The 17,503-nt window shown below is 45.0% G+C and overlaps 2 protein-coding genes across 2 annotated transcripts in view; one reads left to right on the top strand and one right to left on the bottom strand.

Annotated features, from left to right (window-relative positions):
- Positions 1-587: 587 nt before the first annotated feature.
- T265_13288 (hypothetical protein) overlaps positions 588-17,503 on the top strand; it is a gene marked incomplete at both ends in the record, with an annotated part of 29,480 nt that continues 12,564 nt past the window's right edge. Inside the window, 8 exons of the mRNA XM_009168129.1 lie at positions 588-848; positions 883-1,044; positions 1,077-1,220; positions 1,267-1,407; positions 5,854-6,057; positions 7,265-7,489; positions 10,057-10,274; positions 13,641-13,836. Coding sequence (XP_009166393.1) covers positions 588-848; positions 883-1,044; positions 1,077-1,220; positions 1,267-1,407; positions 5,854-6,057; positions 7,265-7,489; positions 10,057-10,274; positions 13,641-13,836 — 1,551 coding nt within the window. The remainder of the gene's footprint in view (positions 849-882; positions 1,045-1,076; positions 1,221-1,266; positions 1,408-5,853; positions 6,058-7,264; positions 7,490-10,056; positions 10,275-13,640; positions 13,837-17,503) is intronic.
- On the bottom strand, positions 15,315-15,563 carry T265_03593 (hypothetical protein; the record flags this gene model as incomplete). Its single annotated transcript, XM_009168112.1, has 1 exon — positions 15,315-15,563. The coding sequence occupies one exon, from the start codon at positions 15,561-15,563 to the stop codon at positions 15,315-15,317; it is 249 nt and encodes an 82-aa protein (XP_009166376.1).

The raw sequence follows: 17,503 nt of genomic DNA, 5'->3' as shown, positions 1-17,503 counted from the left end.
TTTAAAGCACTATTAGACATTTATTTATGCGAATCCTCGCGCTGGCAAGCATACTGCCCCGCGCTGAGAACACGAAGAGCAGTGCTACATCCTTTTTTCACTTGTGCCTTTCAGGTGAACGACAGCCACTGACCGACGAGAACAAAACCGACCCGGGAAACTTGGGCGAATTCCTCGATATTGTGCGTCAATCCGTGAATCCGTGAAAAGTTTTAGACACGTGCAACACGGTTGTGACCGTCTAGTTTAGGTTCAGCGTTTCGGATAAATAACTGCAAATATCAAGTTCTTATGTGAGAGCATGCCTCTTTCGAACTACTGTTCCATGCCATTAGTGTCCGTGACCTAGCGTTAGAGTGTTTGACCTTGAGGGCATTCGGCGAGTAGACAAGTGTCGGGTGCAGTTTCGTCCTCTCGGTTGTAGTATGTTAGTTTCTCTCAAGTATGCATTTATTTTCATGTATTAAATGATTCAACCCCGTAGGAATGTAGCTAGGAATGCAAGATACGCTCGCACCATTTATCTAATCCCGATATCTGGGTATAGTGCATGGCCTACCTACAATACGTGCTTCATCAAACTCCCATTGCGAATTCAATATCCTTTCAAGTCAATTACCGCCTCTGTTGACTTACCCATTGTGATTCGAACTCGGACATTCCATTGGCAAAGACCTATACACCAGAACCTGCAGTGTGACCCAACTTCTAACAGTTTTCAAAGGATACCTCCAACACTTCTGTCGTCTCTCAATCATGAGAATTTGTCGGCCAAAACTACGCCCGCTGGTGTCAGAGAAACTCCGCATGCAGCGCCTGTCCCAACCGGTGACCAGCAGCCAAACAAGGTATCAGTATTATGCCTTTTCCTAATATTTTCAGCAACCTGACGACAAAAAGTTAACTTTGTGGCAAAGAGCAAAGAAGGAAATCGTACACTATTATCATGGTTTTCGTCTGCTAGGGCTAGAAGTCAGAATTGCCACTGGAATATGTTTCAGGTTGCTCCGTGGCCATGCGCTGTCACGTCGTGAGCGAAAGCAGGTATATCAGCATTCATTCACTCAACTTCACAGCTTGTCCGAACGGTTGCTGATATTATCCGGCTGGTTCCTTTTGCAATTTTTATAATTGTTCCATTCATGGAGTTCCTCCTTCCCTTCTACCTCAAGTTTTTCCCTTTCATGCTACCCAGCACCTTTAAAGATAAGACCTCTGAGGTATGCATTTCCCGGAATTCGGGTCCACTATATATTCGTTTTTCAGGGTGAAAGAATTCGACAGCGTTTGAAAGCCAAACTCGAAATGACTAGATTTCTCCAAGAAACTCTGCACCACACTACTGGTACCGCTCTTGAAGCTAGCGGTTCACCGACAGTGAATGAATTTCAAGATTTCCTGAAAAAGGTACTGCTTTACATTTCGAGCATTCAAGCCTCCATGTTTGTTTATCATGAGTCGCTGACTTAAATTGACTCAGTATGCCCGGACTGGCTCGGTGATTAGAGTGCGAATTTACTGACGGGAAGGTCCCTGGTTCAAACTCGACCTCTGCTTCTCTGCTTCCTCTCTGTAGGCTTGAGTAACCTGGCAGTTTCTCAGCCCTCGTGCTTCCTTCGGGTGGCACAGTAGGTAGACACCGAAAGGGTGTTACACTGAACGATTATTTACGTTTTCTTTGATCATGCTTATTCAAATGATGTGATTACATCGCTAAGCTTTTCAACGGATGCATTTAATTGATTTGAAATCCTTTTTGCTAAGCGCCCGTTGTCCCCGGGATGTAGCAGAATTAGGTCATGCATCGCGTTGTCTAGGCAACCGGTATATGAGTTGGAGAGCGGAAGTGGCTTAACTGAGCTCCTCTTCATGCACATTTTGCTTCTTTCGAGTTGCACCCATCATTGATGATGTCGGCACAATCACACCCAGTCAACCGAACGTTCTTCCACCTTGTCTTGATTTGAAATCTCCTGCTGGTCAGTCACTAACCACTTTTTGGTGATGTATACGGAGCCCCGTAGAAACGTTTGCAACCAAAGTGCCCAGCTCAGCGAACAAGCCAACGACCATCTACGCTACCTGAGCTACCGACATTCTCCTCTATAGAAAACACATTCTTAGGCGTGATTTCACACCGCTTATGGAACGCATGCTGATGGGCAGTTGTCTAGCTTTCTGTCGGTTTACGAAAAACGAGGACGCTGTTTTCTGCTTACTCCAGGTCGACGACGTTCTGTAGTATTTCAAGGATCGTGAGGACAATTTGTTGATTATACAGTTGAATGGGAACAAAGTATTGATGTCCTGGTCAATACTTCCCTCATAGTGAGCTACCCGTACACATGTGCGCCTAGAGGTATGGGAATGTAAGGAACACCGTATCGTGAAATGTAAGGGCATCCTCTATTGTGCAAGCGTGGTTGGAAGGACCTACAGATTGACGGAATTATACATGCTCTTGAAGTCAAGAAAGACTATAGTGTCGGTTCACATGTTCATGTAGGGCCTTTTTAGCACCTGATGGATTGCGAAGGCGTGATCTGTGCAGTCTCCGTCCCATCGCTTTTTGCCGATAGGTTCTGCATACCCATGTAATGCGACGTAAAATCAGTGGCACTTTAGTTGTGAGTCACACTAATACCTTTGTCGTTAGCATGTCCACCGCGAATACTCTACAAAGTTAAACACTGTCATGGGTCTTCTAGCTGTTTGGAACAGTATTTCTCCAGTGGTAGACGAAAACACATTTGAATTTGTTGCTGTCCCTGGGTGGGATATGAACCTCGGTGATGCGTGAATGCTGTTGAGGCTTAAGGAGGACCCAGTTTCGCAATCAACGTTTATTTCACAGGTCGACAGTCGGGTTGGGAGTTGAAAGGTAACCAACTGAATCGTTGCATGGACTACTCAACCTAATGGACTAACAGTTCCTCCTGCTGGAGGTCATGGAGCAGTCTTGGTCCTTGATCACTTGTCTGGCGAAAGTTTTGTGAGGCCTTTTTGTGCGAATCAACTGGAACAACCTTCGGAAACTTAGACTTTCCCACAGTTTTCACTTCAGCACTCTGGACCTATTAGACTTACGGATATGTGCGTAGTTGCATATTCTTTCGTCATGTTCCGTTTGCGTTGTATTTTGATGAAATTTGCCTGTATTAGGGTAGACTGCTCTTTGTTCAATGTCAGCGTCTGTAAACTTCCCAACGATCGGAGTAGATATGTACGTTTTGCATTAACTTGAAAAGCGCTAAGAAAATTGGAAGCAGATAAGTGTTTGGTCAGAGTCCACTGGAGTACTCTGACGGACCATTCTTTGCTATCAGTGTGGTGGAATTTTGCTCCTTTGGCGGGTACCGTTTGGGCAAATGGTGTATATTGTTCCAGAAGTTCCTATCTCAAAGGAACGGTTCTCATAGAGCTGAAGCTAGCGTCGTTCCCGGTCTCTTAATTTCGCTTCAACCGCGATACGCCTAATTACCGTAACAAAGTCTGAGATTTTATGCCGCTGTCGAAGAACGTCTAGAGCGTCTTATCGACTGTCTGTCTGAGTTGAGGCCAAAAACTTTTGAGACCTTAGGCGACAATAAAACAGTAAACACTAATAAAGCCCCTGGGTTAGAGTGTCGTCACTAAGTCCCTGGGGGAACGCTTTTGGAATAGGAAAGCAGATCATCAGTATTTGGTCTCAGGGTTTCCTTATCCTGCTTTCACTTTTAAAGAGAGACCGGGTGACATTATAGCCATCCGTATTCCCTTATCTCACACTGGGAAAACTAATGGTTTTATGGCGGTTAGCGCTAGTGTTTGTCGCTAGCGTATTCCTATTCATAACGCTAATGATCGCAGTGTCGCGACATGATGGTGTGAGCTACGTTCTGCTGATGACTTAGCATGCCTTAGCTTGTCATATATACGTAGGGGTCTGTCCAGTTTGCTTTATTTAGCAAGAATGTCTGGCCTTACCACCGAACCGAAGAGCCTCTGCTTGATTGGTTGCCCTCGGTAGTTCGGTTCAATTTTCCGGCTCACAGATCATAAATTGAGATGCACTGGTTTCAGTCGCTGCAGCTTCGTTTACCGAGGATACGGAAAATAAGAGAATGAGAGCCACGCGTTGAAGGTGATGGCCCAATCTGTGCATTGATATCCAATGGTTCCGTCAAAATCTCTTCATAAAGTAAGTGCAGTCTACCGGCCAGAAAAACCAGCTGTCATTTGAACGTTCAAACGAACTTCATGGTTGTACGGTTGTGAAGCATCAGTGCCAACACTGATGTTGCTGTCATTCATGATGATGATGATGACGTTCAAACAGCCAGTCATCGACGATTGATTGTACTCGAGTGCTCCCGCGTGACCTAGAATGGATGCCAATCAATTACTCAACGTCATTTAGACCATTTTGACTCGGAGCTAAAAGCCCACTTCAAAAAAGCGCGACGCCTCTTGTAATTTTGCACCCGCTTGTTCGTAGTAAAGCCGTTGTGTTCTTGTTGGGTGAGTGTTTCCATCATTTGGTTTCTGGAGCCTGGTGTTTGTAGTAACTTACAATTGGGACTGTGCAACTCACTTGCTCTGAACGCTTGATCTCGAACAACACTAAAATTGCTCGAAGCAAGGACACCTACTGCTCTTGGTCGAGAGCCAAGATTTCTCAGTGGTGACGGCGCGAACTTGCTGACGGAAAAAGTCTTGGTCTGAAGTCAACCTTAGTATCTTGGCTGCTCGTGTCTAGGCTTGGACAGCCCGATAATGTCCCAACCATCGTACTTCCTTCAGATGGTAGCTAGGCACTGGAACATTTGCTGCAGCTAAACAATTTTATAGTTTGGGTCGAGAGTACAATACCACCCGACAAACCGCCAGACTTCCGCTGAAAAGGAGCATCTATGCGGATCGGTAAGCTAAGGTGGAGGATGTGAGAAAATCTGGGAATGTGCGTAAACTATTCCAATTGTTACGCACAGCAAGCCCAATGGTGCCCCCCAGCGAGCGGAACAATCACCGACAACAACGGCCCGGCTACCTGTAAAATGAGGAGCGCGTGAATCGTTGGGTACAACACTCAACAAAAAGTCAACTGGCCACCTATGGTTGCTCATCCATATTCCAGACCCACAATGCATTCCTGGACAGTGAAGTTGGAACTTGGCTTCGGAAATAAGCGAGTGCCTTTTGTCGTTCAAGCGTCAGTGAGCTGCTGGTCCTGACGAACTCCGCGGTCCGTTCAGAGGTGGGGATGAAATCCTCAGTCGGTGCTTGTCTAGCTTATTTGAATCTATCAAGGATTAAGAGACCTTCCAACAATTTGGGATGAGTCAATAGTGGTGCCCGTTTTCAGTGAAACATGGCAAATGCATGGGTGTTGACTTGCCCCCGTTCTGCTGACGGGTGATCCTGCCACTATTGTCCGCATATCTGGGCTTATGTTCTGGAAATCCATGGTGATTAAAATGTAAACAATGTTTCTTGGGTTGTTGGTCAATCGCATGGGAGTTGAGCTTCGGCTATTTGATGGACGGTTCACAACGATTATTCCCTCACCTTCCACTCTAATTCGGCAGTGAAGCATTGGTGTTGAGCACTGATGTCATGCTGTCGTTCGTTATGATGCAATGTTTCTTGGGTTGTTGGTCAATCGCATGGGAGTTGAGCTTCGGCTATTTGATGGACGGTTCACAACGATTATTCCCTCACCTTCCACTCTAATTCGGCAGTGAAGCCTTGGTGTTGAGCACTGATGTCATGCTGTCGTTGATGATGATGATTGATGACTCTAATTCTCATCGCGACTGTATAGCCGTTTAACACTGAGGCGCCTCTCCTCGGTCTACCCTTGAACTATCATAGGTCCAAGAGTCCGGGCAGCCGGCAACGGCTGAAGAAATTACGCGATTCTCAAAGCTATTCGAGGATCAAGTTACGTTGGAGTCATTGGAGATGAAGCAGCTGAAAATGCTTTGTCAGTTATTATCCCTACCTACGATTGGTCCAAGCAATCTTCTGCGATTCCAGATCTGGCTGCGCGTTCGGCAGTTGAAAGCCGAAGATCGTGTAAGTTCACCTTTTCGTTTCTAGTTTACTACGTGATCGACGCCTATCTTGCTTGCCTGGATGTTCATCCGGTTTTCAGCTGCTACTATCATCTGGTTTGTCCAGAGATCTGCATATGCAACACATGTGGTCCACTTTTTTCTCTCGATATCTGGTTATCGAATATGTACACGGTAATCGGGCTGGTTTCTACTAATGTTCGCGGTGCAACAGACGTTGAAAATAACCTTCCTCTTCTAGGTTTGGAAGGGGGTCTATTAAAGACAGTCATAGGGGCATGAGGAGTTTACCTGACCATGTGGTTGTCTCGTTACCTCAAATATTTGTTTGTATTGCAGTTGCAAGTGTTGTCCATGTGTAACAGAGTTATTTTTGGGTATTTAGCGACTCTAATCTTGTGTGAGCTATGGAACAAACATTTACATACTACAGCCATTTGTTCGTGACCCAACTAGCTAGTAGTTTCGTGAAGGTTAAAAACGATAGCCGCCAAGGAGTTTGAAGGTTTGTGATTCAGGAGTGGAACTTTTTCGGTGTAGATAGTGAAATTTGTTATCGGTAACACCGCTTTGACGTCGTACAGGCTAAGTTCGTCGGGCAAACGTATTGTCGTCTAAATCGTCTTCGTACAGTCACCCTCTGTCACACAACTGTGCAGTATTTCATTCTCATTGAGAACGGAGTGATAAGAGCTAAGTGACTCTTAGCAGCGTCTCATAAATGACGAGAAGCCTTCGCTAATCTGGGCTTAGTTGCTATTCACCGCCGGTCAGGAGTAGATAGTTTGATATGACTAAAACACTTTATGCTGTTAAAACAGCGATCGGAAATAAATTTTGAGATGCCACAACTTCCAGCGTTATTTAAAGCTACCTGACGGTGATCTCTCGCGAGGAGTCAGTCGCATTCCCTTTCAATTAATATCTAGTTTCTAGCCTCCACGAAGGTCAGTTCTAGAAACCACTATCCACTGGATATTCATTCTCTGAAATTCCGATAGCTTGTAGTCAGTACCTTTTTTCTGGTTTATCAGTGAGGGACAGTCAGTGTTTTATTTCTGAACTGCCCTTTGTCGACCGATTCTTCCATGTTATTCCTGCTTAATTTATCTTTAGGCTAAGAAGAATGGGCCTTTACTTGAACTAGAACAGTGTCTCATCTGATTATATTCTGTATCGGATTTCATGAGTTTGTCGTCTAATTACAGCTCATAGCCAAGGAAGGCGTGGACAAAATTCCCGTCTGGGAACTTCAAAGTCTGTGTCAAGAACGTGGAATGCGCTCTGTGGGACTCACTGAGGAACGGCTTCGGTCACAGCTTGCACAGTGGCTCGCTTTGCATTTGGAGAAGAATGTTCCTGTCACTCTCTTACTTTTCTCCAGAGCACTGCATGTGACCCAGGCATCTTCAGGGGATCTGCCACTAAAAGAGGTGAGTGACAAAAATTCAAGCGAACCGTAAGAGCACACCTCCATGCATTGGTAAGTTTTTGCTCCGAGAAGGTCATTTTACACATGCTCGATCATACAGTCACTCTAAGATCACAACAGCAAAAATTAATGGTGCTCTGCAACTAGACATGAACAATGATGAAACTGACTCGTTACAGCGCCAATGGACAATTAACCAATAATAATCTTTCGAAATCAATCGTTCACAACTTTTTTATCCAGAGGCCAACTGACTCATCAGTTACGATCACCTCCCTCTATTGTATATCTTACTAACCTGTATACTGAATTCCAGTGAACGGAAGATTCAGATTAGCTTCGAATGGAACTCTCATCAGAAGAACCCCAGACTGGTTGTGGCTTGTTTGTCGGATATTGATCAGTCTTGACAACGACCGCCTCACCTCATTTTCCACCTCATCGAGCACTTCCATCAGTACTAGCTAGACACAAGGTTCCCGATGTTGGGAAGTAGGAATTAGAGCACTGGCATCCGTCGAACGTGAAACCACTGTTCAGTGATTTTCAAAGCATTGACACTAAATCTAGTTTGTATGTTCATTGGTTCTGGCGAGTAAATCCCTATGTTCTAGGTAAAACTTCATCCATGCGGACATTCTTTGTGAGATATCCTTTTGGGTATCTTCTTTCTTCTTATTCTCTAGTGTCCATTGAAATACTTTCCATTTTGCCGTACATAAGCAGGCAAAAATCTCCTACGCCAGTTATTCTTTTTCCCACACGACAACATGTCCATTCGTCCTGGTCACTACTAAATGGCGATAAGGAATCTGTGTGAGACTTGATCCTTCAATCATTTGACCTTCAACGGACAGGTAATTGAGACTATAAGAGTTGTGGAAGACTCATCTGAGGCATGTGGAAGATCTCCACTGCTATGTTGTCATTCAACAACAAGTAAAAGTCAAATTGAAAACAAAACGTCGAGCAGAAACCTAGTTTACAGACGATACTCTTGATGTACCTAACACCTGGCCCAGTGGGGATGCTTTTCTCGACGCTGAATTCTTTCTAACCCACCATAGTCGCTAGGTTGGGATGTACATATCCAAATTGGATGAGGTTTTAGCTTTTTTCTGGTTTCCCACCCTTTTACCCAGTTGGTTATTATTATCATCCTGTTAACACTACTTCGCTGCTTAGTGCATCAATGTCCTTATTCTTGCATCGGCACACTTGTGCACTCTCTACCTTCACACATTCTTTTGAGGCTGTATTATTATGTTAACCGTCTTCAGACATCTCAGACCAGTCACCTTTCATTTACTTATTTGATTGTTCTTGACGCGCAGTATGGCCTCAACATACCGACCACTGTGCGTCATGGTTTAAAGTATGGGGTTGTGAGCCTTTTTTGTAGCGCACTTGCCTGTAGCGTGATGTGTTTGACATGGCGTATGCAACTGTTCACCTGGATCCATGTCTCTAGCACATTTGCAGTCGCAGAATCGAAACTGATTTGGTGGTTGCCGTTCACAGAGGAGTTCTTCACTGACGTTGTCTGACTGCGGATATCGTGCCTTGCTGGCTATGCAATGCTGCTGCTAATTCTCAGATTCAGATGGTCTATTATTTAGTCTCTATGGCAGTTATAGTGAGTACCTATGAATGCCAGCGAATCGATGCGGACATTCTGTTCATTTGTCTACTGACGGGGCGGTCAACTTTGTAGTGTACCCCTTTCAGTCAATCCTTGTCAATCGGAAAAAATCGAAATCGTTCAGCTGTAGCACCATTTCGGTACCTAGCTGCCATGCCACCCGAAGGTTGCACGAGGGCTGGGATACTCCCAGGTTGGCCAACCCTAGACAGGGGAAGTCGAGAGGCAGCGGTCGGGTTCCAACCACACACCTTCCGGTCAGTAAATTCGTGCTCTAACCACTTGGACCACCTCACCCCCAGTCCTTGTCAATGTAGCTGAATAAATTATCAGGCCTATTTCTTTCTCAGAAGATGAGACTATTCTGCACGCGGCTTGTTCCCAAGCATTCTTGCCACTATGCGAATGTATCTTATGCCCCTCAAGTCGTTTGTTTTCTATTCGGGGGCCTCTGTATGTGGGAGCTGACCCGCTCCGGCGATGCACGCACTCTTCGGAGTAAAAAATGAACAATACAGGTTCTGATCACATCTACTTTGTTCAACACTACTGCCTCTTCCTCACTGCATGTCTGTAAGACATGCAGAATTCATTGCTTATGTTGATTGGAGTGATGCACCATACGTCAATTTTCCGCCTATGGTATTCATCTCTTCAGTACGGGCTTAGTCTAGGACACTACATTTTTGTGGGCTGTTAACAGTGCCATATCGCGCCACATCCAGTCGCTTTTCGTGAGAAGTCTAATAGCAACAATATCGGAGGTGTCGGTCAGTTCATGCAATGACCTATCATAGATACACAAAGGCTTCTTACACTAAACAAACTATGCCATCTATAGCACTGTCGCCGACATTCACGTTTATCAAAGCTGCTTTGAATTTTGCTCTAGTGATATCTCTCCACGTTTACCCTATTGTCTTCAGGCTATAGCACAACTCCCTCCATCCGCATCAGAACAGGCAGCCGCATTGGCGTTAGAATCAACACCTCACGCTGAACTAGATCCACGCGCAAAGATGGAGTTGCTTCGCAAAGAACAGGCGAGTATTAAGGCTGCTAGGGTTCAGCGGGATCAAGAACTAGCTGAACTGAAATCAACAAGCCAGGCTGAAGGCAAGACTGAACCGACCATGGACGAGAAGTTAGTTGACAAAGCTCCAACAGTCAAAGGATTACCGAAGGAAGGCAAGAATTTTCCTTTATTCTGTTTGGCGTCACTTCCTCGCCCACCATCTTGGGTCATTTACCACACTCCTAAGTGGTGTATCGTTTGTCCGTCATTTCGAAAGGCAGATTCTGCGGCTCCCTGTTTTCAGAGTTTTTTTTCGGATGAGTTTTACGAAGAGCTCAGATAACAGCAACGGCACCGATAACATCTCATTCTTTTAGCGGGGGACTCACCTGTAACCCAGCTGGATTTCTTGTTTAATGTTTTCAAGCAACTGAATGTACCTTGCCAGGCCGCCTCATGTTCCACTTGCTACGATATTCGAGATATCGCGTAGCATGTATAAACGCAATACACTACTCCTAAGTTTGCTGAAAGTTTTTCGGCAGCCCATGAACGTTTTTGCCCTTTTTGGAAACATCATAAACGAGAGATTCAGCTGAGTTTCAGGTGAGTATCCCGCAAAACCAAATTTGTTTGCAAATAAGTGTATTTAGCTAATTCCATGCAGTTCGTTTTCAAGTAGAACATAAGGTTGGCGGAAAATCGGAGACTGCGCCTACCTGAAAAGCCCCAAGAAGGGCGAAATCGGTCGTGGGCTGTCGACGGATTTTCAGCAACCTTTTGAGTAGTGTATTATCTCATTCTTTTGTTTTTCTAGGTTTAGGCCCACTAGGTGCTACTTACTTGGTAACCAGTCAAAATGCGCTTATCATTGTAATGTAGTTCAGACTCAAGCGCTCGATCGGCTTATAGCCTATCCAGGACGAGCGGTTGAGCCTGGCTGGAGAGCGCCTTCAACTACAGTTGTTCCACTCCGGAAAGACCAACAAAGCAACCGAGCGAAAATGGTCCTTTCTAGAATAAACCTCAAAATAGGAATATGCTGCAACTAAAAGCGGCTTTTTCTGCTTGGATGTTTCTCAAGTGGATGGCAACTATGTTTCCCTTCTAAATCGTTTACACAGTGTGGGATTTGCAGGCCTCGCAGAGCCCAAGGAGACACCAATGTTCTGCAATCTGACAGTACTATCGGCTCATTGTGATTAGGTTTTGATAAACCGTTCTCCAGCCAATTAACAGAGCTTCCTACTCTAGGTTCACTGAGGCTTCGACTATGCAGTCAGCAACATTCAGCCAGTATTGCAGTTTAAAGCAATCGGCGACTTCGGACGAGGAGAGGTCGACTGACTTCAGTTGCTACAGAGCCAGTCAGACAGTGGATCAATCACGAGTGCACTTGTCTAAACATCCAATAACATCAGACGATACTGTTTGAAATCTAGTGAAAACCCATGTAATACTAAACTGAAAGTACGTTGCGCTGAAGGTGGTCTTCTTCTTTTCCTGTAGGACGGCAGTTTTGGTGGATTGCTGTTGCACTCTTCCGAAAAATCACATCGATAGGTTGCAGTGATTCACTGTGATGCCTCGTACAAAGATGGTTTTGGTATTTCGGTCGTCCAAATTCTTTCACAGTGACCTTAGACGGAGGTTCGCACTTAATCGAGTAGGTCATATACTCTCGCGAACTCATTAGCATATTTATTTTCTCCGGCGAATACTGTTCTGTAGGCACGGAATACACTGTTAACCTTTCAGTCACTAGGTTTTCAGTTTCCCACCCGGCACAAGATATTTGAGGGTACAACTCGTCTATTAACTGTTACTTGAGTTATAATATGTGGTTTGTAATCGATCCTTTTACTTGACAACAGTTGATTTATACCCGAGGATGAGCCGGCTCCATACCTTTTAAGGATTGTCACTTCCCACGCGTGAGGCAAGGCCTCCTCAGGTCGCAGTCTTTTTTCCAGCAACCTAAACAGTGGTGAGCAGCGTCAGCGGGGAGTCGAAACAAGGTGTTCCTTTAGTATTTCCAGAATTGCTGTTACAGGTGAATATTTGGCCTTGGGGTACGCCAAAATAACATTCGTTTGAAACTCACACTCTATCGTGTTTTCAAAATGGACACAAATGATCGATGCTTCAGAGTTTACGGGTACTTCTGCCTCGTAGTCACTAGAATTCGAATCCAGTGAGAAAAACAAAAGACTGATGGCTCGGTAGAATGGTAGTGTAGTTGTTACACTCATCCCAACCCTACTGGAATTCTTATTAGCGTCAGCCGAGCTACACCGTATCCGACAGATTCTCGTCTGTGATTCTATGGACTAAGAGACTGGACTTTAGGTTAACTATTGTGAATCTACTGTTCTATACTTTCTGATTGGTCTACTATAAATTTTTGCTTGTGATTTCCGAAATCACATTCTCACTGTGTCCTTTGTTCCACTGTCAACTTAGAGCTGCAATTAGGTGAAGCAATTGTCGATCAGGCTCCGGTCGTGGCTGCCGAGAAAGCTGAGGTCTTGGTAAGTGTCTTCTTACAATTACAACTGCGATTAAGTACAACCACAATTAGCCGTTATTTACGTAATTTTTTCCGCATTTCTTAAAAGGCCTCATAAAACGAGTGCGACAGTGATTTTTCTGTCGAAGCTCTCTGTGGACATGTTTTAACTCACACCGTTTGAATGCCCTGGGACAGTAATCCTCATGAGATATATTATTTTTATTAAAAGACGAGGTTAGGTGGACTCCATACCTGTAACGAGGTCACCCGCCTATCATACGGACTTTTCAAAACCTTCTTCAGTTTCATCTACCAAGTCGCGTTTTACCCAACTTTCGGTCTACCTTACTCGGTAGATCTGGGATGGAAAACAGAACTCTTAGTAGATACTTAGCACCTGCTCCAGGCACTGGATCAGTCATGTAGTCAGATACCTGTCGCATTACCAAGCATCAGTTTGACAATCGCATCATCTACAAATTCATTGACGCCAGCTTATTATAGCTATGGCGTCGAAATAATAGTGATGATCATTCAGCTGTAAAACCTTTTCGATGTCTAGCTGCTATGGAACCCAGAAGAAGCACGAAGGATGGAATGCTGTCGGGTTGTCCAAGCCTAAACAGGAGCAGTCGAGATGCTGGGGTTGCGTTCGAACCATGGGCATTTTAGTCAGTGAGTTCGAGTCAACCTATGGGCTTTCTCGATCTCATTCCACTGAAACACCCAGGTACCAAAGGCCTCAGGTCGTCCTGGATACTCCGACTGCAGAGGCGCTGTCTCACAGCTGTACAACAAAGTACCCTATACTGCGGTCCGATACACACGATCCCTAGACCCAACTACAAATCTTTGGACAAGACACGGAAATTAGCGAATGGGGTTGCGTTCGAACCATGGACATTTTAGTCAGTGAGTTCGAGTCAACCTATGGGCTTTCTCGATCTCATTCCACTGAAACACCCAGGTACCAAAGGCCTCAGGTCGTCCTGGATACTCCGACTGCAGAGGCGCTGTCTCACAGCTGTACAACAAAGTACCCTATACTGCGGTCCGATACACACGATCCCTAGACCCAACTACAAATCTTTGGACAAGACACGGAAATTAGCGAATGATCTAGACCTGAGCGTTAGACTGCTTTTTCGTGCTATCCCCACGGCTTCAACAGCTCCTAAGGTGCGTAAAGGACTTCGCATCCTATATTCTACGGATAGTATCCCTACGTTTGGACGTCGTAGTGCATTTCTCCACGCTTTAGGGGCGCAGAACAAATGCCGAAGAATGAGCTAACGCCGACCAACCTTTTTGGATATGCTTTTTTCTCCCCCTGTTCGAAGTTGAAGACAAATCCGTTCAGATTGACAGAATTTTCGCCTTTATCGACTTGAGCACCAGGGTTTCGGACCCACCAGCGTCCCTGCCATTATTTCATGAATAGCAGTGCTGAAGGGGGATGGAGAGATCAGGCATCCAGCGCTTGTTGGGAAGCTTTTGGGGAGCTCCTCGTGTACCTAGACCCGTAAGTATGCAAATAAAACGGACGTATTATGTCCACAAGTTTTTCAGCACACATTATTGCAGTATATTTAGAAGAATTGATCGGTCAGCAGAACTGACCACGAAGATCCTGGAGCGTCAGTATTTTGAGCTATCCATACGAATACCGGTGTTCTAGCATTTGAAGGCGTGTGAAGATCTAGACTACCCATTCGGATGGAATCCTGTCTATTGGTATCGGATCAGGGCCTCACCTACCGCAAGACGACGGAGAGTATTTGTCGCAGGGAGTCTTATTACGACAGAAGTAACGCTATCTGTTTGGTCACCATGTTCGTTACGAGGGCATCTAGAGTAAGCATTCCTATCGACTGACCGTGGTCGACTGGGGTCCCTTCCTCCCGAACAGATGCAAATGACTTGAGCAAACACCGACCGAGGATTCCACCTCTATCCCTACATAAGGCGAGTGACACTTCGGCGGTAACGTTTGTGGGATTGAATGCATTCGTTGATCTCCGAAGGTCTCGCGTTCAGCCGTCCAGGGTCTAGTTACTAGTCTAGTGTCTAGATGCCTCCGAAGGTCTCGCGTTCAGCCGGGGTCTAGTTACTAGTCTAGTGTCTAGATGAACTCCACTAGTTGACTAGCTGATTTGTCATTCAAAGCGGTCAGCCCAACGTCGTTTGAGGTGGGTGGACAGTTTATGTCTGATATTTGCACTCACCTAAGGTTTTTTAGATATGGATAATGGGCAAATATAACAATTTTCAGGTGTTCGTGGAGGTTTTCAATCCCAGTTTTTCAGCTTCTTAGATCCAAGGTGTTCCTGGGAAGAAGTACTCGCTTTGGGCTGTACTTAGCATTGCTCCATACAGCTGGAATAAACTGACTGATAAAACCACATCAATAGGCCATTCTACTATTAGTTTATTGGAAATGGAACCGAGTTCTTCCAATATAGAAAGAATAACGATAACCCTCGAGCCCCTTGGCCGTCAGTCTTTTCGTTGGCGGGACGTGGTGGTACGTCTAGTTAAACATTTAGGAAAAAAATGTAATTTTTTGTTCGACTGTTTCTTATTTCCTTAATTTTATTACATCCTCACTGTACTCTGCTCGCCTTTCTGCAGTTCAGAAACTACCTTCAGTGTCTATATCAGAATCCGTTGACTAAAGTGTCTGGTGGTTTACACTGAACTGCAGCATCAGTCACAGGAATACCCTTCTGTTTGCGTTTCCACTGTCTGAATCTACTAGCCAGTCCTGCAATACGCTCCCCCGTTAGATCTTCCGTAGCCCGGGAAGGTTTTCTTATGTTCATTTTCACCTTGGATGTGGGTCCGTTCGAACGGGGTCTTTTTCTTTTCAAGATGCTCGTCCCCTGTACGCGTACACTTGTATCCATCTGACTTTTCCTTGCTCTGCTTTGGTCGACTGTGTGATTAACACTTAGCAGTGTCTCGAAACTTTGCCAACTCCGAGTGCATATTGGTTTTTCTTTGTTGGTCGAACTAGGAATTGCTTTGTAACACAGCAACCAATGGCTTCTTGTGTTTTCCGTATTTCGAGCACGTAGTGGGTCTCTGGCTAATCATAACCGTTGTTCACCCAATTGATAGGACTATTGATGTTACTTTGCTATGATTGGCATCACACTAAGCGGTAAGGGTACAAATAACCGGAGTGGTTGGTCGATTTTGATGAAGAAGGACGGATCATGGAGAGTGCTATGACAATGAAACCTAAAAAAATTGCAAGGTTTGTTGGAGACGACAAGCGGGGTTGGTTTTACGAGGGCGAAATGTAGGCTATTTGCTCATGGTGTGTACTCATACCACGTGATAGTAACTTGGAATTTCACTTCACTTGAGAGGCGCGAAAAAGGGTAGGCTTCATTACAGCACGTTTGGTTTGGCTGTTATGCTTCTTCTATGGGTCTAAGAGGCTTACCGTTTTGGCATCTGTCTGGCGCTTCACACAATGCGCAAACAAGCCAGGTGGGGCCTCCGAACTTCTTCAGATTTGCATTGCACTTTGTTAAACCTGGCTCTCGGGGAATGTGAATTGCGTTTTGCCTTAATAATTACGATGCTCACCTATGTGTCCACATAATGGTTGTTGTTTGAAGTTTACATTCTCTCTAATATTCTGATGACATTCGTTCATTTAACCATCATTTTGGAGAACTAAGTTCGATACATAGAGCCCTTTATAATGTTCATCTCTACTTCCTTTTTAAGGATGTTCACGTACATTCCGTTTCGCAACATTGTGTAGGGACTGTAGGAGACTACTTTGCCCAGAATGATGATCTCCATGCCAAAGTATATCCTCGGGTTGACAACCGACAGTCATGTGGCCCCTACTTTTAGAGCCTCCCATTGTTGAATCCATGGTAGACTGTATGCCTAACCACTGAGGATAACAGTGGCTTCTGTTTCATTTCCCTTGTCACTGTAACGTTCTCCGGCACTCGGAAATCCGTTCCGTATATGAGTTGGACGTTTTCTTTGTGACGACCTTGCCTTATATTCAGTTTGCTAATGAAGCTGAAACCCCGGGGAGTCACTTGCACTTCTTCATCCCTACTTTTCCCGCTAGTATCGTCTGTTAACGCTCTCACTCTATCGAATAGCAATCATTGTTTCCAAACCACACCTGAAGTTTGTTTGCATCGATCATATAGGCGGTAATCGAAGGGATTGCTTGGACACTTGTTTTTGGGCTTCCGGTAGTCCAATGTTGTTCGAGCCCCACAACTAGTGAATTATTCTGTGTTGTCTCGTGCTCGTATTATCCCTCTTCTGATGCAGTTTTTCGAAGTGTCCATATGGATTCTGACATGACAGGATTGACGCGACTAGTTAACATCGTAGTCAGTGGAATAACTGAAAGCCACAGTCGTGACAGTAGTCTAGAAAGCGCTTCATGCGGCGCACAGTGGCGCACATCCCGGGCACGTGCTTTCTTCTTTCGTGGTCATAACCGGTAGGCGAGAAATATACGTCATCGAGTCATTGAAGAATAATTAGCAGTGATTTTGTGTGTACAGCGTGTTGGTGGCTACGGTTTGTTCGAGGCTTGAGTGTCGAGAGTTTCAGCCATTCTTGGATGAGATCTAAGCACACTACTCGTTTCGAGAAGCCCCTTCTTCAACGGTCTACTACGGTTTATTTTTATGGGACACTATCTAACGACCCTCGTAGCCTTCATTCTGTAATATGACCACGTGGCTGTATGCTGCCCTCGGAATTGTCAGACTATTTGTTCTCTCTCCCGCGTTGTGATCGTCTTTTCAATAATTTCGAATTCCTCTTGGCTAATACATCACAAATTTATATGGTA

Source organism: Opisthorchis viverrini, assembly GCF_000715545.1.
Source record: "Opisthorchis viverrini unplaced genomic scaffold opera_v5_52, whole genome shotgun sequence".
In the NCBI taxonomy this organism is placed as follows: Eukaryota; Metazoa; Platyhelminthes; class Trematoda; order Opisthorchiida; family Opisthorchiidae; genus Opisthorchis; species Opisthorchis viverrini.
The sequence above is the reverse complement of the archived record's forward strand: the minus strand, read 5'-3'. Positions and strand labels throughout refer to the sequence as shown.